This window comes from Doryrhamphus excisus, linkage group LG20, assembly GCF_037039965.1.
Source record: "Doryrhamphus excisus strain RoL-2023G ecotype Guam linkage group LG20, RoL_Dexc_Guam_v1.1, whole genome shotgun sequence".
In the NCBI taxonomy this organism is placed as follows: Eukaryota; Metazoa; Chordata; class Actinopteri; order Syngnathiformes; family Syngnathidae; genus Doryrhamphus; species Doryrhamphus excisus.
The window spans coordinates 5,858,906-5,882,208 of NC_136376.1; the positions used below are offsets into that span (position 1 = coordinate 5,858,906).

Consider the following 23,303-nt stretch of genomic DNA (forward strand, 5'->3'; position numbering starts at 1 on the left):
GCTGTGAAGTGAGCTAGCCTGTTCTACAAAAGCGCAGGATGAGGTCAAGTAGCCTATCAAGCTGTCAATAACAAAGGTGCCCAGCAGGAAACTTAAGATTGTCATAGTAAAATAGTAATATAGGGATGGATGGATGGATGGATGGATGGATGGATGGATGGATGGATAGATAGACTTTCTTTATTTTCATTGCACAATAACACTGCAGTGTAATTGCCAACGAAATGTCGTTGCCTGGCCCCTGTGTAATAATAAATAATAAATAATAAATAATAAATAATAAATAATAAATAATAAATAATAAATAATAAATAATAAATAATAAATAATAAATAATAAATAATAAATAATAAATAATAAATAATAAATAATAAATAATAAATAATAAATAATAAATAATAAATAATAAATAAAAGTAATATTAGAGAATATTAGAGAATTGTCATAAAACTGTCATATACTGAGTGTCATATGAAGACAATTTGGAACAAATCGACAAGCGTGCATCTAGGTTTTCTTTTATTATTATTCTAGATGTATTAAAAATATGTATTTAAAAGATTTTCATCTTTTATCATCTTTTATGAATCGAAAAACACAAGCACACACACACAGATTCACAACTTGTTGTGCTATGTAATCAATGTGATCCTTCCTCCCACCGCTTATAAATAACATTGCAATACACAAACACTACTCAAGATAATCCACTAAGTCAAAGCCAGTGGTGTGCCTGCTCAAGCATGAACGTCACTATTCCTTCCACCAGTTATTTCTCATTATAAATAATACAACAAAGACTGGAAATAAGCCACAAAGTCAAGAAAGTAGCAACGATGCCGTGTTGTGTCCTGACGTGACGGCACAGTAAACAGCGTGACATCCTTAAAAGACTTGTCACGTTTCCGTATCATGTTTGCGCTTAAAACCAATTCATGTCCACTCATTCATAACGAAAGCCTTGACGGGGGTCCGCCCGATCCAACCAATCCCCCATCATCACCTGAGGGTGCACATCCGGCAGGTAGGGCCAACTAATCTTGTTGCTACCCTCCAGCTTTTTTAAAGCTCACTCCATCCTCTCCTCCTCGGCGGTTACCAAGGCGATGATGCTCAGCAGAGGCAGCTGCTTCGAGCTCATTTGTCAGCTTGCTTCTCCTCTCGCATCAACCCCCCCCCCTTTTTTTTTTTGTCGGGCACGCTAACAAAAGACCAAGTGGGGTCATTTCCGCACCGTTTACACCACAAACTACTTTGTGAACAGCGCAGTCTTTTACATCGACTGTTGAATGAATAGCTAGGAAACTTCAAAGTAAACGTGGAAGTGGAAGATGTTTTTTTTAAGTTCAGTAACATCCCAAAGTACACAGGAAGAGGTGTTTGTCACCTGCCAGGGGAGCTGATATAAGTGATATAAGTGTGTGGGAAGAGCAACTGCAACCTGGAAAAGGCTAACATTTAACCGTTTCCCCTTTTAAACTACAAAAAAAAAACAATGAATGCTAATTGAGTTTAAGCCTAATGGTGCTAAAGTGTGGGTGTGTGTTTGACCTAAAAATCCTCATCAGACCTCATTACTATTTAACGCCGTACTAATATGAGTGTAGCAGGGAGATTCATTTAACAATCTGCATATGCTGGAGTACGCCTGCAACATGTCCACATGTGAGACAACCGTCAGCATCGTCCAGTTCACTTTACGAGATAAATAAAGCACCAGCAAAAGACAAGAGGAATCAAATGGTTTGTGCCGCTGCAGGCCAAAGTGAAACAATTATCTCTGCTGGGAATTAACAGTAAAATAAACCAATGCTGTGACGTCATTAAAAAGTCATTTGATTACCAAAAGCTGTAATGTGTTTACAGGGGCATGGGGGGGGACGGGGGGGGGGGGGGGGGGCGCTTAGCAACTGGCTGTTAACAATCTTTTAGAATTTTTTGAATAATGATAAAACGTAGTATAATATCTGTATGACCTGTAAGCTAGCATTTTAACCACAGCCCACTAGGAGGCGCCACAAGTCATGTACTACATTATACGCATTGTACTAGCATAAGCATAACTTTCACTTTGACACACATTTACCCATATTTATTTTGCCAAAATTTCCAAACAACCATGCCACAACATAAACAACACAAAAAAGGGTCGTTTATATGAAATTTAAAAAATATATATTTTTTCTTTTTTTTTTTTTTTACAAATAAACAAATTAACTTTTTTTTCTTATTTTTTTTTTACAAATAAACGAATTAACTTTTTTTTCTTATTTTTTTTTACAAATAAACGAATGAACTATTTACGGCTGCACGGCGGTCGAGTGGTTAGCACGCAGGCACGCTATTTCAATGGGAAAGATGCAGGCTGTGCTCTTCTGCCAACTTGTGGCGTTTTTTTCGGCTTCACTCCTGCACCAGACATGCTCTCTTCTATTGTGGAGTTGCATCATCACCTTTTTGTGCCTCTCACGCAAAAAAATGTCAAAGACGAATAAAAAAAAAAGTATTTGGGAGCGAGCAATCATGTTGAAAAATGCATATAAATCAAAGGAAGTACTTTGCTGTGCAAAAGCATAATTCGTGCTATACAGTGGATGCCCCCACATTCACAATTCAGCATTCATGGCTCAGCAAATCTGCAAAATGTGGATTGAAAAAAGAAAAAACTTCTTCAAAAATAGGGTGTTTTTTCCGCAGAAAATATCTAATTCACCCTTACGTGTTAATAATTTGTAAATATGTGAAAATCAAATGTCAAATGTACAGCATACCTGTACCAATGTAATGAAAAAAGGCCACAGTTTTTACATAATTATGTCTTTATGCTTCTCTGATAATGTTTAATAATTGCAACAGTCATTGTTATAGCAAATGTTGATCCAAAATTGCAGGAGCATGTCAAGTTGATGGGTTGATGTAGGATGGGTGTTTGAATTACTCAAGATTTTCGCTGGTGATCCTGCAAAAAACAAGGCTCTACTAGCTTGTGTATATTTGTTGTTGCGTTGTTGTGTAGTTGTGTACAATACTCATGCAAACAATTTTCTCCCATCAGTCACGTTGTACTGTTTTACAAAAGATCAAAGAGTAAAGAAAAACACAAAGAGCAACAATTCCTTATTGTTGCTTTAAAAGCCTCCCTTCATTTTACAGCATGCATGTTTTATCAAGTGCACACATGGCCATGTACGGTACAATACACACACACACACACACTCCTATAGCTGGTGAACATGCGTCTCAAAAGGCCAATCTGTGTTGCTTACTGGAGTGTGAAGTCCCAGTCTGCCGTGTGTGTGTGTAGGAGGGGAGCCTCATTTGAATCTCGCTCGCACCTCGTTCATCTCTGCAGGCCGCCTGTTTATGGAAATTGCATAATTGCCGTGAATTGGAACGTGTGTATTGTATTTGTGTGTGTGATGGATTTTTTTTTTTTTAACCTCGCCGGGTCAAAACGCGACACCTTAAGATGGCAATCTTGGCACGTTGGCTGATAGAATCACGTTGGAATGAAAAGTATTTGTATGCATCCACGGGACAAGCGAGAATCAAACTCATTCTGTCTGATTTCAATAAGAAGAATCTCTGACCCAATTCTGACTGGTCTACTAATTCCATTAGGGAATGGTCTTTGTAGAAATAGAAGCACAGTACTCCCAATAGACGGGATCGTGGCTTAACGCTATTTTAGAGATAAATCACATACAAGTTGGATAAAACATCACAGATGTCAACATAAACGCACCACCTGACGGTGTAGTAATATTAGTACTAATATTCATAACCATGAAATCATAACTAAATACAAAAACTTGCCTTGGTTTCCATTCACCCGCCTGGTTAGTGTATTATATGGTGTGCTTAACAAACTCTTGTATTTGTGCTTAGTTTGTTTACGCCGCCATCTTGGTTGCAATAATTACTTCCGGAATCAATTGTATAGAAAATGTGTTTTGTGTTAGAAATGTTTGGGTGTCTGGACAGGATTTATATTCTTTCTCATGGGAAAACTTGCCTTAGAGTTTGTTTTGGTTTGAGTTGGACCTCATGGACCAGATTAACCAAGGTATCACTGCATTTTAATATAAATATTGTTTTTTTGGAAAATATTTTTTATTAATGTATAGGTGGTCCTCAAGGGCTGCACATCGGACGAGTGGTTAGCGCGAAGGCCTCACAACTAGGAGACCCGAGTTCATTTCCACCCTCTTTGAGTGGAGTTTGCACGTTCTCCCCGTGCATCCGTGGGTTTTCTCCGGGTACTCCGGTTTCCTCCCACATTCCAAAAACATGCTAGGTTAATAGGCGACCCGTGAGGATAAGTGGTAGAAAATGAATGAATGAAGGTGGTCCTCAAGTTAGAGCTTTCTGAGTCCTGCCGTTTTTGTGCTTCAAGGATGCAGTGTGTGCTTCATTGCAGGCTATGCAGAGTGGATGACATTGCTTATTAATTAACTTTTTGCACTTCTGAGAGAGGCGAAACACCCACCAATATTGGCAGCACTTTTGATATTAAAGGTTTGATTATCAGAACCATAATTAAAGATAAAGATCAGGATTACTTCAGGATTACTGCGGCCTCCTTTTCCCTTTTTGCCGCTGAGAGGGTAGGATCTGTTTGCTTGTTTGTGTTCAAAAAAACTTTGAATTTTCTGAACAAATTTGGATGAAATTTGGAGGAATTGTTGGAAATGGGATATGGAAGAACTGATTGCATTTTGGGGCGGATCAGGAACACCGTCTGGTTCCAGGAATCCATTAAAGCATGCTTTAACATTGCGAGATAGGACCATTTTCGACATATAACGCCACAAAAAACGGACAGATGACTTTCAAGTTTCCAACTAGGAAGTGTGAATCACAATATGGGCGCAACTCTGGTTCTATATTGTATTCCATCTCTTTATTACAGTGTTTTATAGTCCCTTCATGTGTTGTGTACAGTGCACGTGACTTTAGGTATAAAAACTCAACTTCAATCTCGGAATTCATCCGTAGCCCGAGGACCACCTGTAGTCCCTTATTTATGCGCCATTTTTGCATTCCTTCTCTCTGCAGTCGCCATAACCCTTGCACCTGTCAATCCCGCTATTCGTGTTGCATTCAATGACCCTTAGCCTAGCTCGGACAAACCTGTTTGTCGGCTTGTTACAGAAAAAAACTAAAAGACTAATTTCTAAAGAACTGGTAAGCAGTGGTAATAATGAGTTGAATGATGAAATATGCTGTTATTATTCATTTGAGTCTTTTCTCTGCAACGCATTCCTGTGAAACGGTTCCACTATTTGAAGTCTTCATAATCAGCTAAATCACTTCTAAAGACAGACAAAAGCCAACGGATTAGATCATGAAGACCACAAATTCCTGAGGGATCAATAAAGAATCTAACAGCACACTTTAATAAGAGCATGACGGTTCTATGGTTGAAAATATGTTCCACTTGTCTCTTTAATCCTGACATGAATAAGACACCGTTACCGTCTCCGCCGTCCAATGTCGTATCTGCTCCTGTGTCGCTGTGTCAGTGACCCAATTAAATTCCCCAATAAAACTGCAAATGGAAAAACTAGAAAGGGAGGTCCATAAATCCAATAGTCCCCTGGAACCATCTATCATGGTGGACTGTCCCACCTCCCTGTCATTTCTGTTCACTTAACTACAGCGTCCATGTTTCTTGTTTTATCAAACCAGGCTAAAGTCCGCCTGGAGGTGATGCTATTCAGATCAGTCTTTTCATTTTTAGTCTTTTTTTATTCTGCAAGGGGAAAAAGAAACAAAAAAAATGTCTGTGTTTTTCCTGGAAGGGTCATAGTAGATAATTTATGATGTATGCACGCCTTTGCAAGATTCCATTAATGTTGTTTTTGGTGTTGGATACTCTGCATGTGTCCGTACTTAACTTAGCGGTGTGCAGCCTCGCCCCGAAAACAAAGCACTGCTAAGGACTTCCCTACTTATTTCCTGTAAATCAAGTTGTAGCGACTTAATGAAGGTATTTTAATTACATTTGTTGGAGTCAAAGGACTTTGTGTTGGTGATTTGGGAAACATCGTCCACTTGGGAGCTGATTAACCTCCTCAAAGCAGAACCTAGTACAGCAAAGCTAAAAGAACCATCCAGCTAAGTGAGCCTAAGTGGGTCCAGACTGAGTAAAACAGTCCTGGTGGGCTTTAAAAGATAATCACCGGGCCAACACTCCAATCATGGCTTGGTCGAAATGGCCCAAAGGCGTCCTTCGTGTCTGCTGAGCCGCCATAAAGCAGCACATGGTCGTGACAGCTAAAGGTCCGTGGGTTCAAAGCTGTGAAGTTTATTGTAGTCAAGTAAAGCCAGACAGACCCCCCCACCACCACATGTGACTCCCCAACGCTGATTTACAACATCAGGAGGACACCTGATTGAGTATTTTACACAAAACCAAACGTTGTTTTGCCGTTAAACAATAAATGTAGCATCTCTGTGGGGATAAATGTGACGATTAAAAACAGATAAACACAATTTCTACTGTAGCAGTTTTTTAATGCAGAATGGTTTTCCCTTAAATTATACCGTTTTCATCAAGTATCCGACAATAGCATATTGGAAGTGCAGCTTTGATGTTGGAATTTAGACACTTTAAAAATGCTCTTAGTCTGCCAAAGTGGGAACACATTGTTTTGTGCGTCTGTAGCTTTAATGCTAATGTGCTGTGTTTGTCCACACCTGTCTTAGAGAGAGAGTGTGCACTTGTCCGACATAGTAGATGTCATATACTGTATCACAACGATTAAGCTAGGGGCTAGCTCATGCTAGGCTAGCCGATTTGCTGAAAAAAAAAATCCAGCCCCCATGTCTAGCGGATGGATAGTTGGTTGTAATCCGGCGGACCTATTATGCTTTTTCCAATTTTCTGACCTATAAATGTAGTTAGAATGTTATATTGTCGTGGTAAACGATGCCAAAGTTTCAGATAATGAAGTATGCGCATTTGGAAGTGAGAAAAAGTTGGCGACAGCTAAAAACGCTCTGTTTCAGAGGGTGTTGCAAAACTGTTCTTTTGTGATGTCACAGAGGGGCGGGCTCTCTGCCCTCCCCCAAGCCCTGATTCCCAAGCCCTTCCCCAAGCTTTCCTTCTAATAACAGAAGTTATTGGAGTTGGTGATTCCCAGAAAGAGAGAAATGTTAATCGGCCAACGACATTTCACACAGGATCTGTTTTTCTAAACATGAACGGGATAGGCGCATTAATGTCAGACACGCTTTGCATCCACAGAGGTGGTGAGAACCACGGTGCTCACCGATGTCTGGTAGTCTGCAAAAAATATGTAATGATGACATTTCCACTACCGATGTTTTACCGAGATTGTCGGCAGTCAGTAAACGCGGCGCCCTCACGTCCGTGCCTATGAAGAAGTGTGTAGTTAGGAAGTGACCAATCACAGCGGTGTGGGCATGCCCGGAGGCGGGCCGTTGGGGGAATAAATTACAACAGTTTTGATGGGAAGCACAAATCCAAGGAAATACAGCTGGAATAAGTCCAGATTCTGGAAGATCTAGAAAGTTTTCTGTTCGGGTTATTGTGTGTAGCTGCTCTATAGGAGTCCACAAGTCAATACAAAGGGTCAAAAAATGAGCATAATAGGTCCCCTTTAAAATGTGAAGTGAAGCCTCTAGTTTTTTGTTATTGTTGTTTTTGTTATAGTGGTGGGCTCATCTTGGTAGGGATGGGTCGCAACTTCCAAAGAGAGCACATCATCGCTGAAAAGTGGAGCAAAGCAAGTGAGAGAGATGAGTTTTCTCATGTTTGCTGCTCATGAACAGGCGGTAAGGACACATATCGCTGTCATCTAGCAGCGGGGATGAGCTAAAAGACATAAAAAACCAAAATATGCCAAGTAACATGGACGCAATACATTGTTCTTTTCTGAAAAACAACATCCGCCGTGTGCAGGGTGAGTGTTTTATAATCTGTCCAATGACAGTCATCAGTTTTAGCATCAATTTATCTTGTCCTTTTGTCCGTTCTATCAGCACAGCGATAAACGTGATGTTTTTTTGTCTTTGCTGTGACGTGCGTCGAAACGGTACGAGGCTGTTCACGCTGGCATCAGAAATTAGTGGGCGTCGTGCGTGTGACATCGTCTGAGAGCTTCGGGACTCACCGCGGGCGTCGTCTTGTTTGCGAGCTCTAATCGCACAAATAAAGCCGACAAATAAAAGCCCCTGACTGCTAATGATGCCCCCCTGCAATGTTCCCACACGGTCTCCGGGCCTCTCAAAAAGGGCAGCAATGAAATTGACGAGCTCACTCCTTATCGATCCGCCGCACTGTTCCCCCGGCAATCAGCTCCTTCTGATTTATCGTTAAATGCTTCGCATTTCATTCCGGCGTCCCAATCCGACTCTCTGCTTAAGATTCAGGCCTTCAGCCGACCAACAAATAACCCGGTTTCCCAACATCTTCACCCTGGCACACGCTTAAACCTGCTGAGTGTGCAGCAAGAAGATCAATAATAACCCTCAGCAGATTAAAACAGCAGCTGAGTGGAATCCAAAGCAAAGTAGAACGGACAGATTGATGAAGATAAAGGAAGAAGGCGTCAACATCAAAGTAGATACAAAGTCAAGAGCATCAAGGAGTGGAGAAGAGAGGATGCGCAATATCTCAAAAGGACCAAAATCCGCCTCAATGCGACCACATCACACCTCACATCAACACCACCACGCACCCCAGCGTCATTCCAAAGAGTACTCACAAGATCTCGTCGTTCTGGAACTCCAGAAGGCCGTGCGCGTCTTCAAAGTCCTCACCGCCTCCTCGCGCCGTGCCCTCGATCGTCTTGTAGGGCAGCATGACCACACCGCGAGCCCCCGACGTTCTCAGCACCTTCACCTCCATGGTGCCCACGCTCTCACTCACGTGGAACACGGGCTCCTCAAAAGTAAAGATACCGGCGTGGTCATCGTCGAAAATGGTGACGGTCGCCGTAGAGGGCAAGCCCAGGCAGGCCAGCGAGTCTACGTGATTGGCCGATCCGTCTTCCTCGGGTTCATCTCCCTCTGAGGTCAGTATCTTCACGTTGGAGAGATGAATCAGGAAGTTCTCATCCTCCTCAAAGATGTCGTCGTCGATGATCCCGACGCGGATCTCCTTCATGGTCTCGCCGGGCTTGAACACCACCACACCCTCAGTGAACTCATAGTCCGAGCCAGCGTTGGCGGTGCCGTCTTCCGTGCGGTACTCCACAGAAAGTGTCTTGGCTAAGTCGCCGCCGCGCCTCACCACGTTCACCGCCACAGTGCCGCAGTTCTCCAAGCACTGGTAAGTGGCAGGTTCAAAAAAAATCTTGGAGACGGGGTCGTTTTCGCCGGCGTCGGAGCGGACCTCGTGCATGCTGACGGCCTTCCGCGCCTGATCGGCGGCGTGCTTCTTCAGGATGTTACCGGCGCCCGTCATGAGGCGGGTGGCCTGGCAGCGGTAGAAAGCGCGACTCTTCTGCTGCTGGCTCAGGACCTGGTAGTTGGCCAGCTCGATGAGCTGCTCCACCTGAGTAGAGCAGACAAGTCCTTTAGATTAAACAAGCAGGCCCCAGAAGGCGCCTGAATGGTGGCGAGAGAAGATTCTCCTGCATCAACCTGTCAGCTTAAACAGGACGACAGAGCTGAGCTTGTCGGACTAAATGAAAGAGTTGCAATCAAACATGAAAAAGAGGGAATAGTGATGGTGATGAAGTCAGCATTAGGCGCACTTAAACACCTAATAACGCCATAAAACATGGCCAGGCTTTGTGAGGCATTACGTAGCTTTTCATAGCAGGGTACTTCAAGATGAGCTTTTTGGTTAGACTTCCTTTACGAGCATCATCCACATCCCAAGTCAGTCTGCCAGTATCTGTGAGGTTGTCCACTCGGGATCATTTAAACATATGAGCTCCTTTCGAGATTGGATCTGGTCACGTAATATATATATATATATATATATACATATAATAATATTTTATTCATTATTACCATGAATAATTCATTCTTACCAGAGAGGAATACCGGACCTCAGAATAAGCTAACAGTATCCTTCAATAGTATCCTGCAAACCGACTGCTGTAAAGCTATTGAATACAAATAGCCTCCATGGACAGATGAACTGCAAGTAAGCTTTGTATATCATCAGCAGTTCTTTGTTAACTAACTAACTAATTAATTAGCCACTATTTCCGAATGGAATCTTTCCGAATGACCTTTCCGAAAGCAATGGTATACATGGAAAGGAATATTCCAATCTCTTGTCTACATGCGCCGCTATAATCCAACAGAATAGTCAATAGGGCATGCGCAGTAAAGCGTAAACATCAACATCACGTGATACCGACTTCCCCGAGTTTTTCTTTCACTTGTTGCCAGTTTTCCGTTCGTCCAGTCTTGAAATTTAGTTTGGATCAAAAACAAACTTTCCGTAGCAGTTCCGATCGCTGGCCTCCATTTTTTAAACTGAAGAACGTCACGAGCTGCGTGTTACATCACAGGAAAAGATCAAATTCAATCTTGCTAATATTTTATAATTAAACTCGGGACATGTTTTATATAGATATGTATTTTATTTTTTAATAAAACTGGACTTGTGAATGGCGTATAGAAGGGTTTAGATTCTGTTCCACAGATGGCGGTAATGCACACCGAAAGCTGATTGCCAACCGCCAATAAACAACAGAAGAAGAAAAACACCACGAAGAAGAACGCACCCTGACAACTTTCAGTTTGAGCGGATACGAGATACCTCAATCGGATTGGGGAAAGGAATATTCCACCCCTGTTCATTCGGATTGGGACTTTTCTTTCGGAATGAGGTGCATACAACAGTTAAATTCTTTCCGTTTGAGCAAATAAACCGAATGCAATTGGAATATTTAGGTCCATGTATACGTGGCTAGTTACACCTCAAGGTTTGTATTTTCTTTTGATCATGGCTGCAAAATAACCAACCATGGAGCCGAATATAGTTGCAAGTTCCAGCATTTGGATACATTTGTGCTTTCTATGGATTGCAAAGTGTTTTCTGCATGTAAAATTAAGGTGTTTTGTTTTAACATCTTCGGAATTCTGGAACAGATGAATTGGATTTGCATTAAATGTTCCCGCTTGCGGCTCCACATCCGCCGTTAACTTTGACAGCCTGAGTAAAAACCACTAGGATCAAAGCAGTTGATGCCAAAACTAATCCGGTATTTTAACAACAGGGTAGTTCCCCATTGGAGGTGACTACATAAGTATTGTATGTAATATTTTTTGGTGCTACTCCTTTTGCTACGGAAGAGCACCAAGTAGAAAGGACTTGTCCAACCAGTTCAATGACACTGGGAGAATGACGCAGGAAAAAAAGGCCTAAGGACTAATGAAAGTGAAACAGACCTAAAGACAGGTGGAAGTCTCGTCTCCTCACCTCTTTGTCAGGGTGCTTCTGTTTGAGCTCCTTCAGGATTTTGGCCATGTCTCTCCTGGTCTCCTCCTCATCCAAGTCCTTCTCGTCAATGTCCAAACCCAGCGGACCGTCCAGGAAGTCCACACCATGAGAGTTCAGCATCTTGCCGTCCATTTCGATGTCCACCTTGTAAGAAAGGAACAAAGCAAATGATTAGACGATTCATTCGGTGACAGTAACAATGTTTGAGTTAAATTTATTTGATTTATTCCAGGAGTCCACTACAGCTTCTAAACGCTGGTTGAGCAGTTTCTGGATGATTTCATTTCAACAGCAACTTGTACTGCTGGTTTCTACACGTGTGTCTGCTGGCGGATGAATTTCCGTCATCTGGTTTCGAAATTATTTCACAGCCCTCGGTGCTCCAAAGGTCACTCCACCGTTGATTGAAAATTAGTTTTCCTTTTATTCTTGGGGCAAATTGGCAATTTGTAACTCGGATCATTTCCCCCCACGTCAAGGCCATGGTGCTTTCATGTCCATGCTTTCTGTTTGGAAGAAGGAATGAATGGTTCTAAAATAACACGGAATTTTTCTCCACAACAGTTAGACTATAAGTGCTACTGACAGTTTGGAGTTTGAATACACTAAAGTAAAAACATGTTTTTCTAGTTTTGTCTATGTTTTTTTTTCAGAAACCTGCTAGTTTAGAGGTCTGGATTGGAAAAGTGGAGCAGCATATGTACGGAATCAGATTATTCAGTACGGAACCTTCAGTGCAGAGTTGACTTTGAAACCAAGTCCCATACCGAATCGTGATTATGGCATGAGGGGACTCCAGGGTACACCCTGGACTGGTGGCCAGCCAATCACAGGACACATATAGACAAACAACCATTCACACTCACATTCATACCTATGGACAATTTGGAGTCGCCAATTAACCTAGCATGTTTTTGGAATGTGGGAGGAAACCGGAGTACCCGGAGAAAACCCACGCATGCACGGGGAGAACATGCAAACTCCACACAGAGATGGCCGAGGGTGGAATTGAACCCTGGTCTCCTAGCTGAGAGGCCTGCGCGCTAACCACTCGTCCACCGTGCAGCACCAAAACCCCAAAATGATCAAACTCACTGCTCCTATGCCTGTAGCAGACTGACTAATTGTTGTCAGAGCTCCAAGCTGCATTTTAAGATGTAGCGAAGCTTGATTTTCAAACATTTAAGGCATATGATGGATGTTTTTCACATTTGGTGCTCAATTGTCACATCAGCATCACAGTGGGTGTTTAATGCTGCATTTAGACAATTAGGGAATGAGAAGAGGAGACTTGCTGCAGCAGGAAAGCAGGCCACTGCAGCAAAGTGGAGACTGTGGAGTTTAATACGCAGCCTCCGCAGCGCCTTTTTGACAATTTGGAGTTGCCAATTAACCTAGCATGTTTTTGGAATGTGGGAGGAAACCGGAGTACCCGGAGAAAACCCACGCATGCACGGGGAGAACATGCAAACTCCACACAGAGATGGCCGAGGGTGGGATTGAACCCTGGTCTCCTAGCTGTGAGGTCTGCGCACTAACCACACAAAAGCCGCTATTATCCGATCTTCAAAAATACAGTGGGTAGGCCGCTGAGGCATCCCTACGATCTATGGGACCCTCCAGATTGAAGGGAAACCAACAGTGTTAAGTTCAACCTCTCAAACTGGTATATAAATATGCTGGTTCCTCTAAGACTTTTTGGTCCTGAACTTTCTGCAAAGTCTATTCTTGTCCCTGTTTTCAGGCGCTGACAGTTGACAGTATACACGGTATGCTTCCTCTGGTCTTTGGGGGGCTTCTGCCTGCAATGCTTTAATGTGTAGATACAGTATATTTTTACCAGAAACCAAACACATGCAATATTTGACATGTGCGCTAATCTTGCATGCATTAAAGAGATAGGAGAAGCAATCAAACTGAAGCTTGCCTTCAGATTAGGAAGTAAAGTAAAGCAGAAGTCGACTTTACAAGATAAGCCTGTGAGGTCTACATGAGGAGAAGCTTTGAGGATACCTTAGAAGGAAGCGGACGGTCGCCCTCGGTTTCGATGATCATTCCTCGCTGCTTCCCCGTCCTGTAGCGCTTGTAGACGTACTTGTAGAAAAGGAGACGGCGGTCCGCCACCCAGGCAAAGACAACGCAGATGGGGAAGAAGAAAAAGGTGAGCAGCGCCTCCCACACCTGCACCACTCCAGGCGAGATGACGGACAGGATCAGGTAGAGCCAGATGTAGGCGAAGATGCTCCAGGAGGCCGTGACGAAGAACACCCGCAGATGCTTCACCTTCCTCGTCTCGCCGTCGGGCACCACATAAACGCAAAGCCCGATGATGACAAACATATTGAACGCAGCCGAGCCCACGATGGTAGACGGGCCTAGGGTGCCGGCGTCGAACCCGTGGCCTATGACCTCGATGACTGACAGCAGAATCTCTGGAGCCGAGGAGCCCAGAGCCATGAGGGTGAGATTAGAGACGGTCTCGTTCCAGATCCGGACCGTTGTGGTCGTGGTTTCGCCGTTGGGCTTCTTAATCGTGATCTCCTTCTCCTGGGATGTGATCACCTCTATCGACGCCATGAACCGATCCGCTATGATGGACACGCCCAGGAACATGTACACCAGAGCCACGAAGTACACCGTGGCCCGGGCCACTTTGTCACCGAAGGACGGGTTCATAGGCTCCCACACGGGGAGGATGACACCCGGGGAGCACTCCTCAGGTTTGCTGCATTCGGTTTTGTTGGTGGACACCGCCGCCACTGAGCTGCCCAAGCTGGGCTCGGGGGGAGCGCCGGCGAGCAGAGGCTGGAGCTCAACGAGGACGATGAGGGCGATCACTGATAGTCTGAGAGCCATGGTGATGTCCAGATCAGCAACAATCTTAAGAAGAACCTTTTGTGAGGAGAAAGGAGAACAAGAGACTGGATTTAGTCGTCATTAGTACAGTAGTGCAGAAAGTGGTGGAAACATTTAGCGGCTAACCCATCTATGATGGTAAATGGGCTTTTCTACTTCTACTTCTACCTACTGATGATGCAACATCAGGAGCAACTTGGAGTTCAGCATCTTGCCCAAAAATACTTCGACATCATCACAGGAGAATGGGGGATCAAACCTGCAACCTTCAGGTTGTAAGGCGACTATGACTGCACACTGATCCATGTCACGAAGGGAACTTCAACAGTCATTGGTCATTCATTCATTCATTTTCTACCGCTTATCCTCACAAGGGTTGCAGGGGTGCTGGAGCCTATCCTCGATGTCTTATGGTCGCCAGCCAATCACAGGGCACATATAGACAAACAACCATTCACACTCACATTCATACCTATGGACAATTTGGAGTCGCCAATTAACCTAGCATGTTTTTGGAATGTGGGAGGAAACCGGAGTACCCGGAGAAAACCCACGCATGCACGGGGAGAACATGTAAACTCCACACAGAGATGGCCGAGGGTGGAATCGAACTGGGTGATATTATTTACTAATAATTGTCAGCTGTACTGAAATGCAGAATAACATTAACCTGCCTAGCGGCAACAGACTGAATTGAGCCTTTGCCAAGACATATTAACATAACCTGTTCACTAATATGTACTATGCCGGTTTTATAATAAATACATCTAAATGTGGACTGTATATTGCATGGGCTTTTTAATTATATCATGACATATTTGTTCAGTTTATTTATATAATTTTCTACGTATTCATATAATATTTAATGAATTATTTATTAAGTGGCCTTTTATTTAATGATGCAGTAGGGCCTTGAAAGCCAACATTAAAAATGCCATTAAAAGCCCTATGGAAAGCGGCATTAATTATGTGAATGTGTCAATGTCACCCATCAAAGACGTCGATAAAGGGCTCACTGATTGGACAGCATCTCTGCAAAGTGCCTCCTGGATTCTGGAGTATATTTGCTTAACTTCCATTGCCTTATCTGCAAACTTGATGTTCTTCTTCCGTGAATAAATTTCACTGGGAGGCATATGGAAGCTAACACACAAATATAGAGAACTTGTTGCAGGTGTTTGCCTAACTATTTAAGGGCAGGAAGTTCAAATAACCCCACCAATGATAAACTTGAACTCGCACAAAAAGCTGGTCCACTAAAGTCTGCAGTCTTCCACAGTAACAAGACTGGCCACACACCAGTGGCGTTTCCCCTGATAACAGTCTGCCTGACTTCTGGTAACAAGGTTGCTCTGCAAATGAGGTTACTGTAAACAGATTTTGCTGGCGGTGATTCTGGATTTCTAAATTGTATTTTCAAGCTGGCTGGCAAGATAACAAATGCGGCAGTATAATTGAGGAATTTACAAGCGGTGCACAAATATCCACACAGATACAACTTGAATCAAACCTCTATAAAAGTGTTGACACTATGTCGCATCCATAGTAACGGTTGACCTAGCTGGTGTAGCTTTATCAAACATTTGACTTTGTTTCATCTTAACCACCAAAATTTGCATAAAGCAGTTAAGTTTTACCTGAGGAGACCACAACCGTGACCCAAATTCTCAGAAAAACTGAACTTCTGTATTTGAACTCATGAATATTTTAAACGTTGATGGCCCCAGTTTGCCCCCGGAGACAGATTATTTCTATTTCTATTATTTTCTAAGTTAGATATACAGTAGATTCCCAATCCAAACGCCAACCTTTAGCTTAGTTAATAACAATAATATAATATTTTCCGGACTATAAGATGCACTTTTTTTCATAGGTTGGCTGTTCCTGCAACTTATACTCCAGAGCGACTTATAAATGAAAATATGTATATATATATATATATATATATATATATATATAATTTGACAGACAGACAGACTTTCGCATCAATATCTTCTACTCCTTAACAATTCAATACTCTATTTTCTGGACTATAAGTCACTCCAGAGTATAAGTCGCACAAAGCCAAAAATTCATAATTAAGTAGAAAAAACATACATAAGTCGCACTTGAGTATCCATTTTTTGCAGGTAATTTATTTTTACTTGACCAAAACAGACATTACGTCCTCTTGGAAGGCAAGTTCTAACAATACAATAATAGAGAACAGGCTAAATAGGTGTACGATATGCTAACACAATGGTTATTAAGCTACGCGAAAAATAAACATGAACAGAAAAGATGTCCAGTGTTTATGTAACATAAACAGTTTTTCATTTATAAGTCGCTCTGGAGTATAAGTCGCAGGAACAGCCAACCTATGAAAAAAAAGTGTGACTTATAGTCCGGAAAATACGGTATTTAAACAGCAGAACATAAATGCCCCCAAAAGAAAATAATTCAGTAAAATAAATTACCCACAAAAAATGCAACTTATACTCCAGTGCGACTTATGTATTTTTTTTTTTCTACTTTGGCCTTGTGAGACTTATACTCCTTAGCGACTTACAGTCCAGAAAATACGGTACTCATCACAAAACCTAATTATCATAATTATGCAGGAAAAAAGATACTTAACTCGGTTTAAATCCTATAAACCAGCAATCAATAACTCGACCTAAGCGCTTTAGACCCAGCATATCCTGCAGGCTATGGTTTATAATTAATGCTGATTAATGTAGCGAACAACCAAACAAGCCAAGTGACCACATATCGATGACCGCATCAGCACTTTTGTAGCTTTAACAAATATCACATGTTTTTTGTTGGAGGCACATTTGGCTGTAATCAGTGTAAAGTCACTAGTTTGCATGTTTCCCAGTCTAGATAATCCCAATCCATGTTAATTCATCGGGTCAGGTTGATTACCAATTGTCAGCACGGACGTTTTTTTTCCAATGCAGGACGACCTCTGGTCTGTGAACAGCTGATGTCAGCTCCGTTAATACATACGTTCATCTCATTATTTGCCACTTAATACCTCCCATCTATTTAATGAAGCATCAATTCCGTGAGCGTGTTTAATCCATCATTTTTCCTAATGTCACCCGGCAGCTCCTCACCCTCGCCGTTCCTGTCTTGTGTGGTCGCACAAGGCTTTGTGTGGCATTTCAGCTGATAAATAATTCAGCCTGCTTGGGGTTTTTTTCATCCTCTTTTCCCACTTAAGGGAGTATTTTCTTTCTGCTTTCTTTTGTTTACTCAACTAGCAAACGGCAACAGAGCAAAGGAGGTCTGCTTTAGCGGCGCACCACTGTGCTTGAAACTGAATGACTATGATTAAAAATGACAACGTGGTTCCGCCCAACATGTCTGTCGGGGGCTGATAAGATGGACTCCTCAAGTGAGCTAGTGTCACTCCGCGCTGGAACTCGTCATTACGTCCACATCTGCGCAGCTTTATGTTTACTTAAAGCATCACAGTCCAGCAATTGTCTTAAAATAGCAGCTTCAAAAAGCGGTTACTTGCTACACCGGCCTGTTAGCAAGAGAATAACAGCTCCGGGGTTGCCATGACGACATAGAATCACTTACTTTAGTGGACCAGCACTAGCACTACTGCTAATACTCTTAGCGCTTTATTCCTTAACAAACCTTCAATCAATAACTATTAGTCATTCATATAAGTCATGTTCTGAACTCCTGTTTCTACACCATTAATGCTAACTGAGACTAAATCGTACCCCATTTTGCCTTAGTTGCTTCAAGACGCCCTGCGATTGGCTGGTAACCAGTCCAGAGTCAGTAGGTCACATGTTCAAAAAGATTTATATTTATTCCCCACTTTCTCATGCACTCCAAATCATTATTAAACTTATTCAAGTTCTCGGAAACAACAGCCTCTCTCCATTCATCACCTGCTTCCTGTCCTCCTTGCGCTTTAGGTACAAATGATTACAGCATTTATATTATAATTGCACCAAATGGAGCAAATTCATCAATCGATTATTAAGCCAACGCCGGTCCAATTAGCTATTAAATATAGCCACATTTCCCAACCGGCGGCACACTATATCATCTCGTTTGTTTTGCCCTCACAATAACGAGCAATGTATTGAGCGTGAGGCAGAAATAAATAAATCAATAAATAAAAAGGAGGTACAGTGACACTTAAGCCTGATCTATAGCTCATCACAGGAAAAGAAACCTCTAATTACAGCTAACTGCGGCTAATGCGTGTTCAATCATTATTACTCGGTAACTACTGCAATTAAACAATAAGTAAAGTTCGATTCATTTTACCAGCATCACCGCAGCAGGGCTCGAACCTTGAATACATCCTTCGTCGGGACTGTGCATAGTCCAAATGCTGGTTAGGCTACTTTACACCTCTCTAACAAATAAAAGATCACATCCACCTTTCAATCAATACAATAGAAGGAATTAGCCATTAGCAGATCAAGCGTGTGGTGCGCTGGTAACAGGAGAGAGCTCTGGCTGCACAACACTGGCAGCTACATTGATTTGGAATTGAAATATCATAACACACATAACACAACACCATCCCCTCGCCGTTGTCCGTTAAAAGCTGGGCTCGGGTTCAAGAGGAACTCTGTTGACAAAAAAACAAGCGAACTCGGAAAAAGGGCCAAACACACAGTTGTGTCTCTGGGTGTCTGTGAGGTCCTTCGCTTGACATACTGGCCTGGAAATAATCTTCACAGGAACAACAAACGCCACACATGGCCGACTGGAAAGTGGGCATGTTATTTAAAATGTACAAAATTTCCCACATTTCATGAAGGGAACAATGAAAGGCGACGGACTATAAAACTGAAAGCATTAACATAAACTTCACCCAAACATCGTAGAACTGCAGCCCCTTACAGAAACCATATTTGGGAACTGAATGCTGATCATGTGATTACTAACATCCAATCAATGAGGAGTGGTCATGATAATCACGGAAATATTACATAAATACAGTAAACAGTCATCCCTTGTTTATAGACATTCTAAATATGTTTATTATTTATTATTAGAGCCCTCTAGACATGAAATAACACCCCTATAGTCACATTTATTACTCAATATCGTAGACATAATCATGGAATAATAGCATAACACATGACTCACACATATTAGCCTTATGCACGGAGGAAAGTGGTTAGCACACAGACCTCACAGCTAGGAGACCCGAGTTCAATTCCACCCTCTGTGTGGAGTTCTCCCCGTGCATGCGTAGGTTTTCTCCGGTTTCCTCCCACATTCCAAAAACATGCTAGGTTAATTGGCGACTCCAAATTGTCCATAGGTATGAATGTGAGTGTGAATGGTTGTTTGTCTATATGTGCCCTGTGATTGGCTGGCCACCAGTCCAGGGTGTACCCCGCCTCTCACCCAAAGACAGCTGGGATAGGCTCCAGCACCCCCGCGACCCAAGTGAGGATGAATGAATGATTGAATATTAGCCTTAAGGGAGTTCCTTGTTGTTGTTTATTTGTTTTACTTCCAGTACTTCCTGCAGTGGCTATTGTCTCATCGATGTAACATTACTGACACCTCGTGGCCTGTGTACAATACTGTATATCGACGTCTCTCATCGCATTTCATTTTCTGAATGCCTTAAATATGCACTGTAGTTCATTTATGATTGGAAAAGCTTTATTTAGGCCAAAAAATGCACAAAATTGCTTAAACATGCATAATTTTTGGCTAATAATCGGCCGTAGTAAACTACAAAACAACATAATTTATTCATGAATATATAGTTTGAAAAATTCAAAGTGCGATGTGGTGAGGGACGACTGTAACAAACAATAATAACAATTAATTATTTAAAATTGAAGACGTGGGGGAAAAAGATTTGTATTCGTATTTCGTATGAATTCTATACTTCATAAATGACATTTAAATGGACAGTACGTTGTAATGTTAATGTGTTATCAATATAATGTATTTTAATTGCAGACTTACATTTTGGGGGGTAATTTATTCACCAAATATGCTTCCTTGGAGGCTGTCGGTATTGGTAATGGTTTCATTTTTTTGGGGGGGGGGGCATGCTACACTGAATATCAGGTGAGAGCCACACATGAAACAATAAACTTAAAACACAAAACCCAGAGATGCAGAAGGATGAGCGCACATCACAAACAACCCAACCCTTGCAGCCGGAGGTGGTCACCCCCCCAACCCCCCCTCCAACCCACCCCAATACATAAAGTTATGAGGAAACCAAAAGGCCAGCTGCTGCCTCTCTGCCCCCATACTGTCATATTCCGCTAACTTCTACAAGCAGCACCCTAAGGTGCCACAAACTCTACAACCTGGCAACAAAAAAGGAAACGAGACAAAGATATTATGTGTGATGAATCGGCCATTTCCAAGCAGGCAGATGCCCGCCGTGATCATTGCAATCAAAATGAACCTGCAGCTTGCCTGGAGGGGGGACACAAAGCAATGCATCCGTGCCGTCAACATGATTTTTACTTTCAGCCAAGCTGGAGTGGATGATAAAAAATTTAAAGTAGTGCGTGAAAGAGAGGTGGAGAGACAGGAAAAAGTTTGGAGAGGATTGGAAATAGAAGTCACACAAAGTGAAAGACGGGAAGTAATGAAATTTAAAAAAAAAGGGGGCCAAAGCAGCAAAGTAGGACAAATGAGGTGCGGGATAGTCTTTTTGTAAACACTCCATTAATGGGAGTGTATCATCACAATGATGTCAGCCCAGGCACTCGTCCACCTTAATGCCTTTATAGTCGATCCAGACAGGACAGCCGGCATTTTATTTTGGAGGGCGACCAAGTCCTTAAAAAACCCCCGTCAAAGAAGCCGCAGTGTCTTATTTCCTGACAAGAACATTTGTCAGCTCATCGTTTTGGGCTTTACATGCGCCTGCAGTTACAGGCGTCATTAATCATGTGTTTTGTTTTTATAGCTGGGGGGGGTTCCAAGAATGATAGCCTGATAGCACGTGGTCGGCAACACCATGCAATCAAGATATGAAGACATCGATGGACCTTTAAGGGCTTTGGTTTAAGTCGCTTTTTTTTTAGTACTTTTATTACCTTTATCTTTTGGCACTGATTGAATGACTACTCGACGCTAATTATGTTTGAAAGATCCACAGCTTCGAGGGAGGACTAGCAGAAAGTACCCCACTGCAGAAGGATGGGAGCTGGAATTGGTTGGCGATCTCACTGTGCATAATAAAATTGCAGGTGTCGTGTCGCTACTTCGGGACAACAGCCCGAGATACAATAAAGTTCATAACCAGGGTTTCCCGTACGCCGTCACAAATGGTTACAATTACGTACAGTAGATGGCATTGGAACTTTGGAAGCACTTTAGCTTGCTTCGACAACAACTAGCTTGACAACACAAACAGACAAAAAAAGCAAAACACACAGACTCACACTAAGCACTAACAACATAAAATGTCACTTTAACTATGATTCACAAAGTGCCCGCAAGGCATGCTGGGTACTACATCGAATGTTGGAAATGTTAAAAATCAACCAAAGAGCTACAAATTCCTGGTTTAGTTTTTTGAATGAATAAATGTAAAAAAATGTGGGAAAAATTTGTACGTTTGGGGCGCCCCCTATGGGTTATGGTCTAAATCCTTTGAAACATAAGGCTATGAAATTATGGTAATTGCGTTCAAAGCGACACGATGATGCGATTAATTTTTCCAAATCGGAATGCAACGATGAATATCAAGTTCTCTCACATACGTATGTCTTTAAATAAAAGATTATAAGTAGTATAAATAGGCGGCATGGCGGACGAGTGGTTAGCGTGCAGACCTCACAGCTAGGAGACAAGGGTTCAATTCCACCCTCGGCCATCTCTGTGTGGAGTTTGCATGTTCTCCCCGTGCATGCGTGGGTTTTCTCCGGGTACTCCGGTTTCCTCCCACATTCCAAAAACATGCTAGGTTAATTGGCTACTCCAAATTGTGAAATTATGAATGCGAGTGTGAATGGTTGTTTGTCTTTATGTGCCCTGTGATTGGCTGGCGACCAGTCCAGGGTGTACCCCGCCTCTCGCCCGAAGACAGCTGGGATAGGCTCCAGCACCAGTACCCCCCGCGACCCTCATGAGGAAAAGTGGTAGAAAATGAACGAATTAATGCTAACACAAAGTAAATATACCAACCCGTGTATACATGCATGATATTCAATCATGATCCTGTGCATTAATGCGCATATTAAGCTGTCATGATGTGACGCTGCTTTGGTGTTAGTTTTCTTATCAAAAGGGCTTAAAGACCAGAGTTTACCGATGGCAAATCCATCTGAGCGAAATACATTTACTGCCAATGGGAAGGCTAATTCTCACCATACATTAACCAGGCTTTTACTCCATGACAGCTAATTCCTCTCATGTAACCATGTTTGGATCCATCCATATTTTATCAGCTAGAATGGTAGTTGTGTGCCTGCGCTACATCATGTCGCTGTAAGGAGGCAGGGGGAAATACTGGCATATGATTAAGGGGCTTTACAGTAAAGCATGTTGAATGAGGAATGCCTGTAATTAGCTGCATATGTACTGTATGTTTGTTATTATTTAAATAGAAAGCGCAGGACAGCATGTGAAACATGAATATTCAGGCTGATGGACATGTGACTGCCATTTTTCCATTTCATAAAACATTTCATTAAACATAAATATTTGACGATTTGACATTTCAGGAGGACGAACAGTTTGCATATGATGTTTTCAGTCATTTTTGTGGCAGGTCTGTGTGAAAGGAGATCATTTTCAAAGCAAATTAAACATTTTCTAACTAGTTTGGTGATGTGTAAACATAGAGTACAGTGGGTGAGAGACCATCCACGACTTTCACAGTTTTAGAGAGAGTGTCAAAGCCGGAACAGAGGTGGGACAGCAGCTGTGTGAAAGGATATAGCTGGAAATTTAACAGTTTAACCCCCAAGACACACTTTTCCTGCCACTTGTCATTACCCGACAAGTATTTTATATGTCACACCATACAAAATGTACTGCTTTCCTGGGTTCTTTG

General features: G+C 42.3%; 1 protein-coding gene across 3 annotated transcripts in view; it reads right to left on the minus strand.

Annotated features, from left to right (window-relative positions):
- slc8a1b (solute carrier family 8 member 1b) overlaps nucleotides 1–23,303 on the minus strand; it is a 108,005-nt gene that overhangs the window by 81,953 nt on the left and 2,749 nt on the right. For all 3 annotated transcript variants that reach the window (XM_058058984.2, XM_058058981.2, XM_058058983.2), the window contains exons 2-4: nucleotides 13,448–14,326; nucleotides 11,414–11,578; nucleotides 8,736–9,526 (exon numbers count right to left, since the gene is read on the minus strand). In XM_058058984.2, coding sequence (XP_057914967.2) covers nucleotides 8,736–9,526; nucleotides 11,414–11,578; nucleotides 13,448–14,290 — 1,799 coding nt within the window. In that variant the 5' untranslated portion in view covers nucleotides 14,291–14,326. The remainder of the gene's footprint in view (nucleotides 1–8,735; nucleotides 9,527–11,413; nucleotides 11,579–13,447; nucleotides 14,327–23,303) is intronic.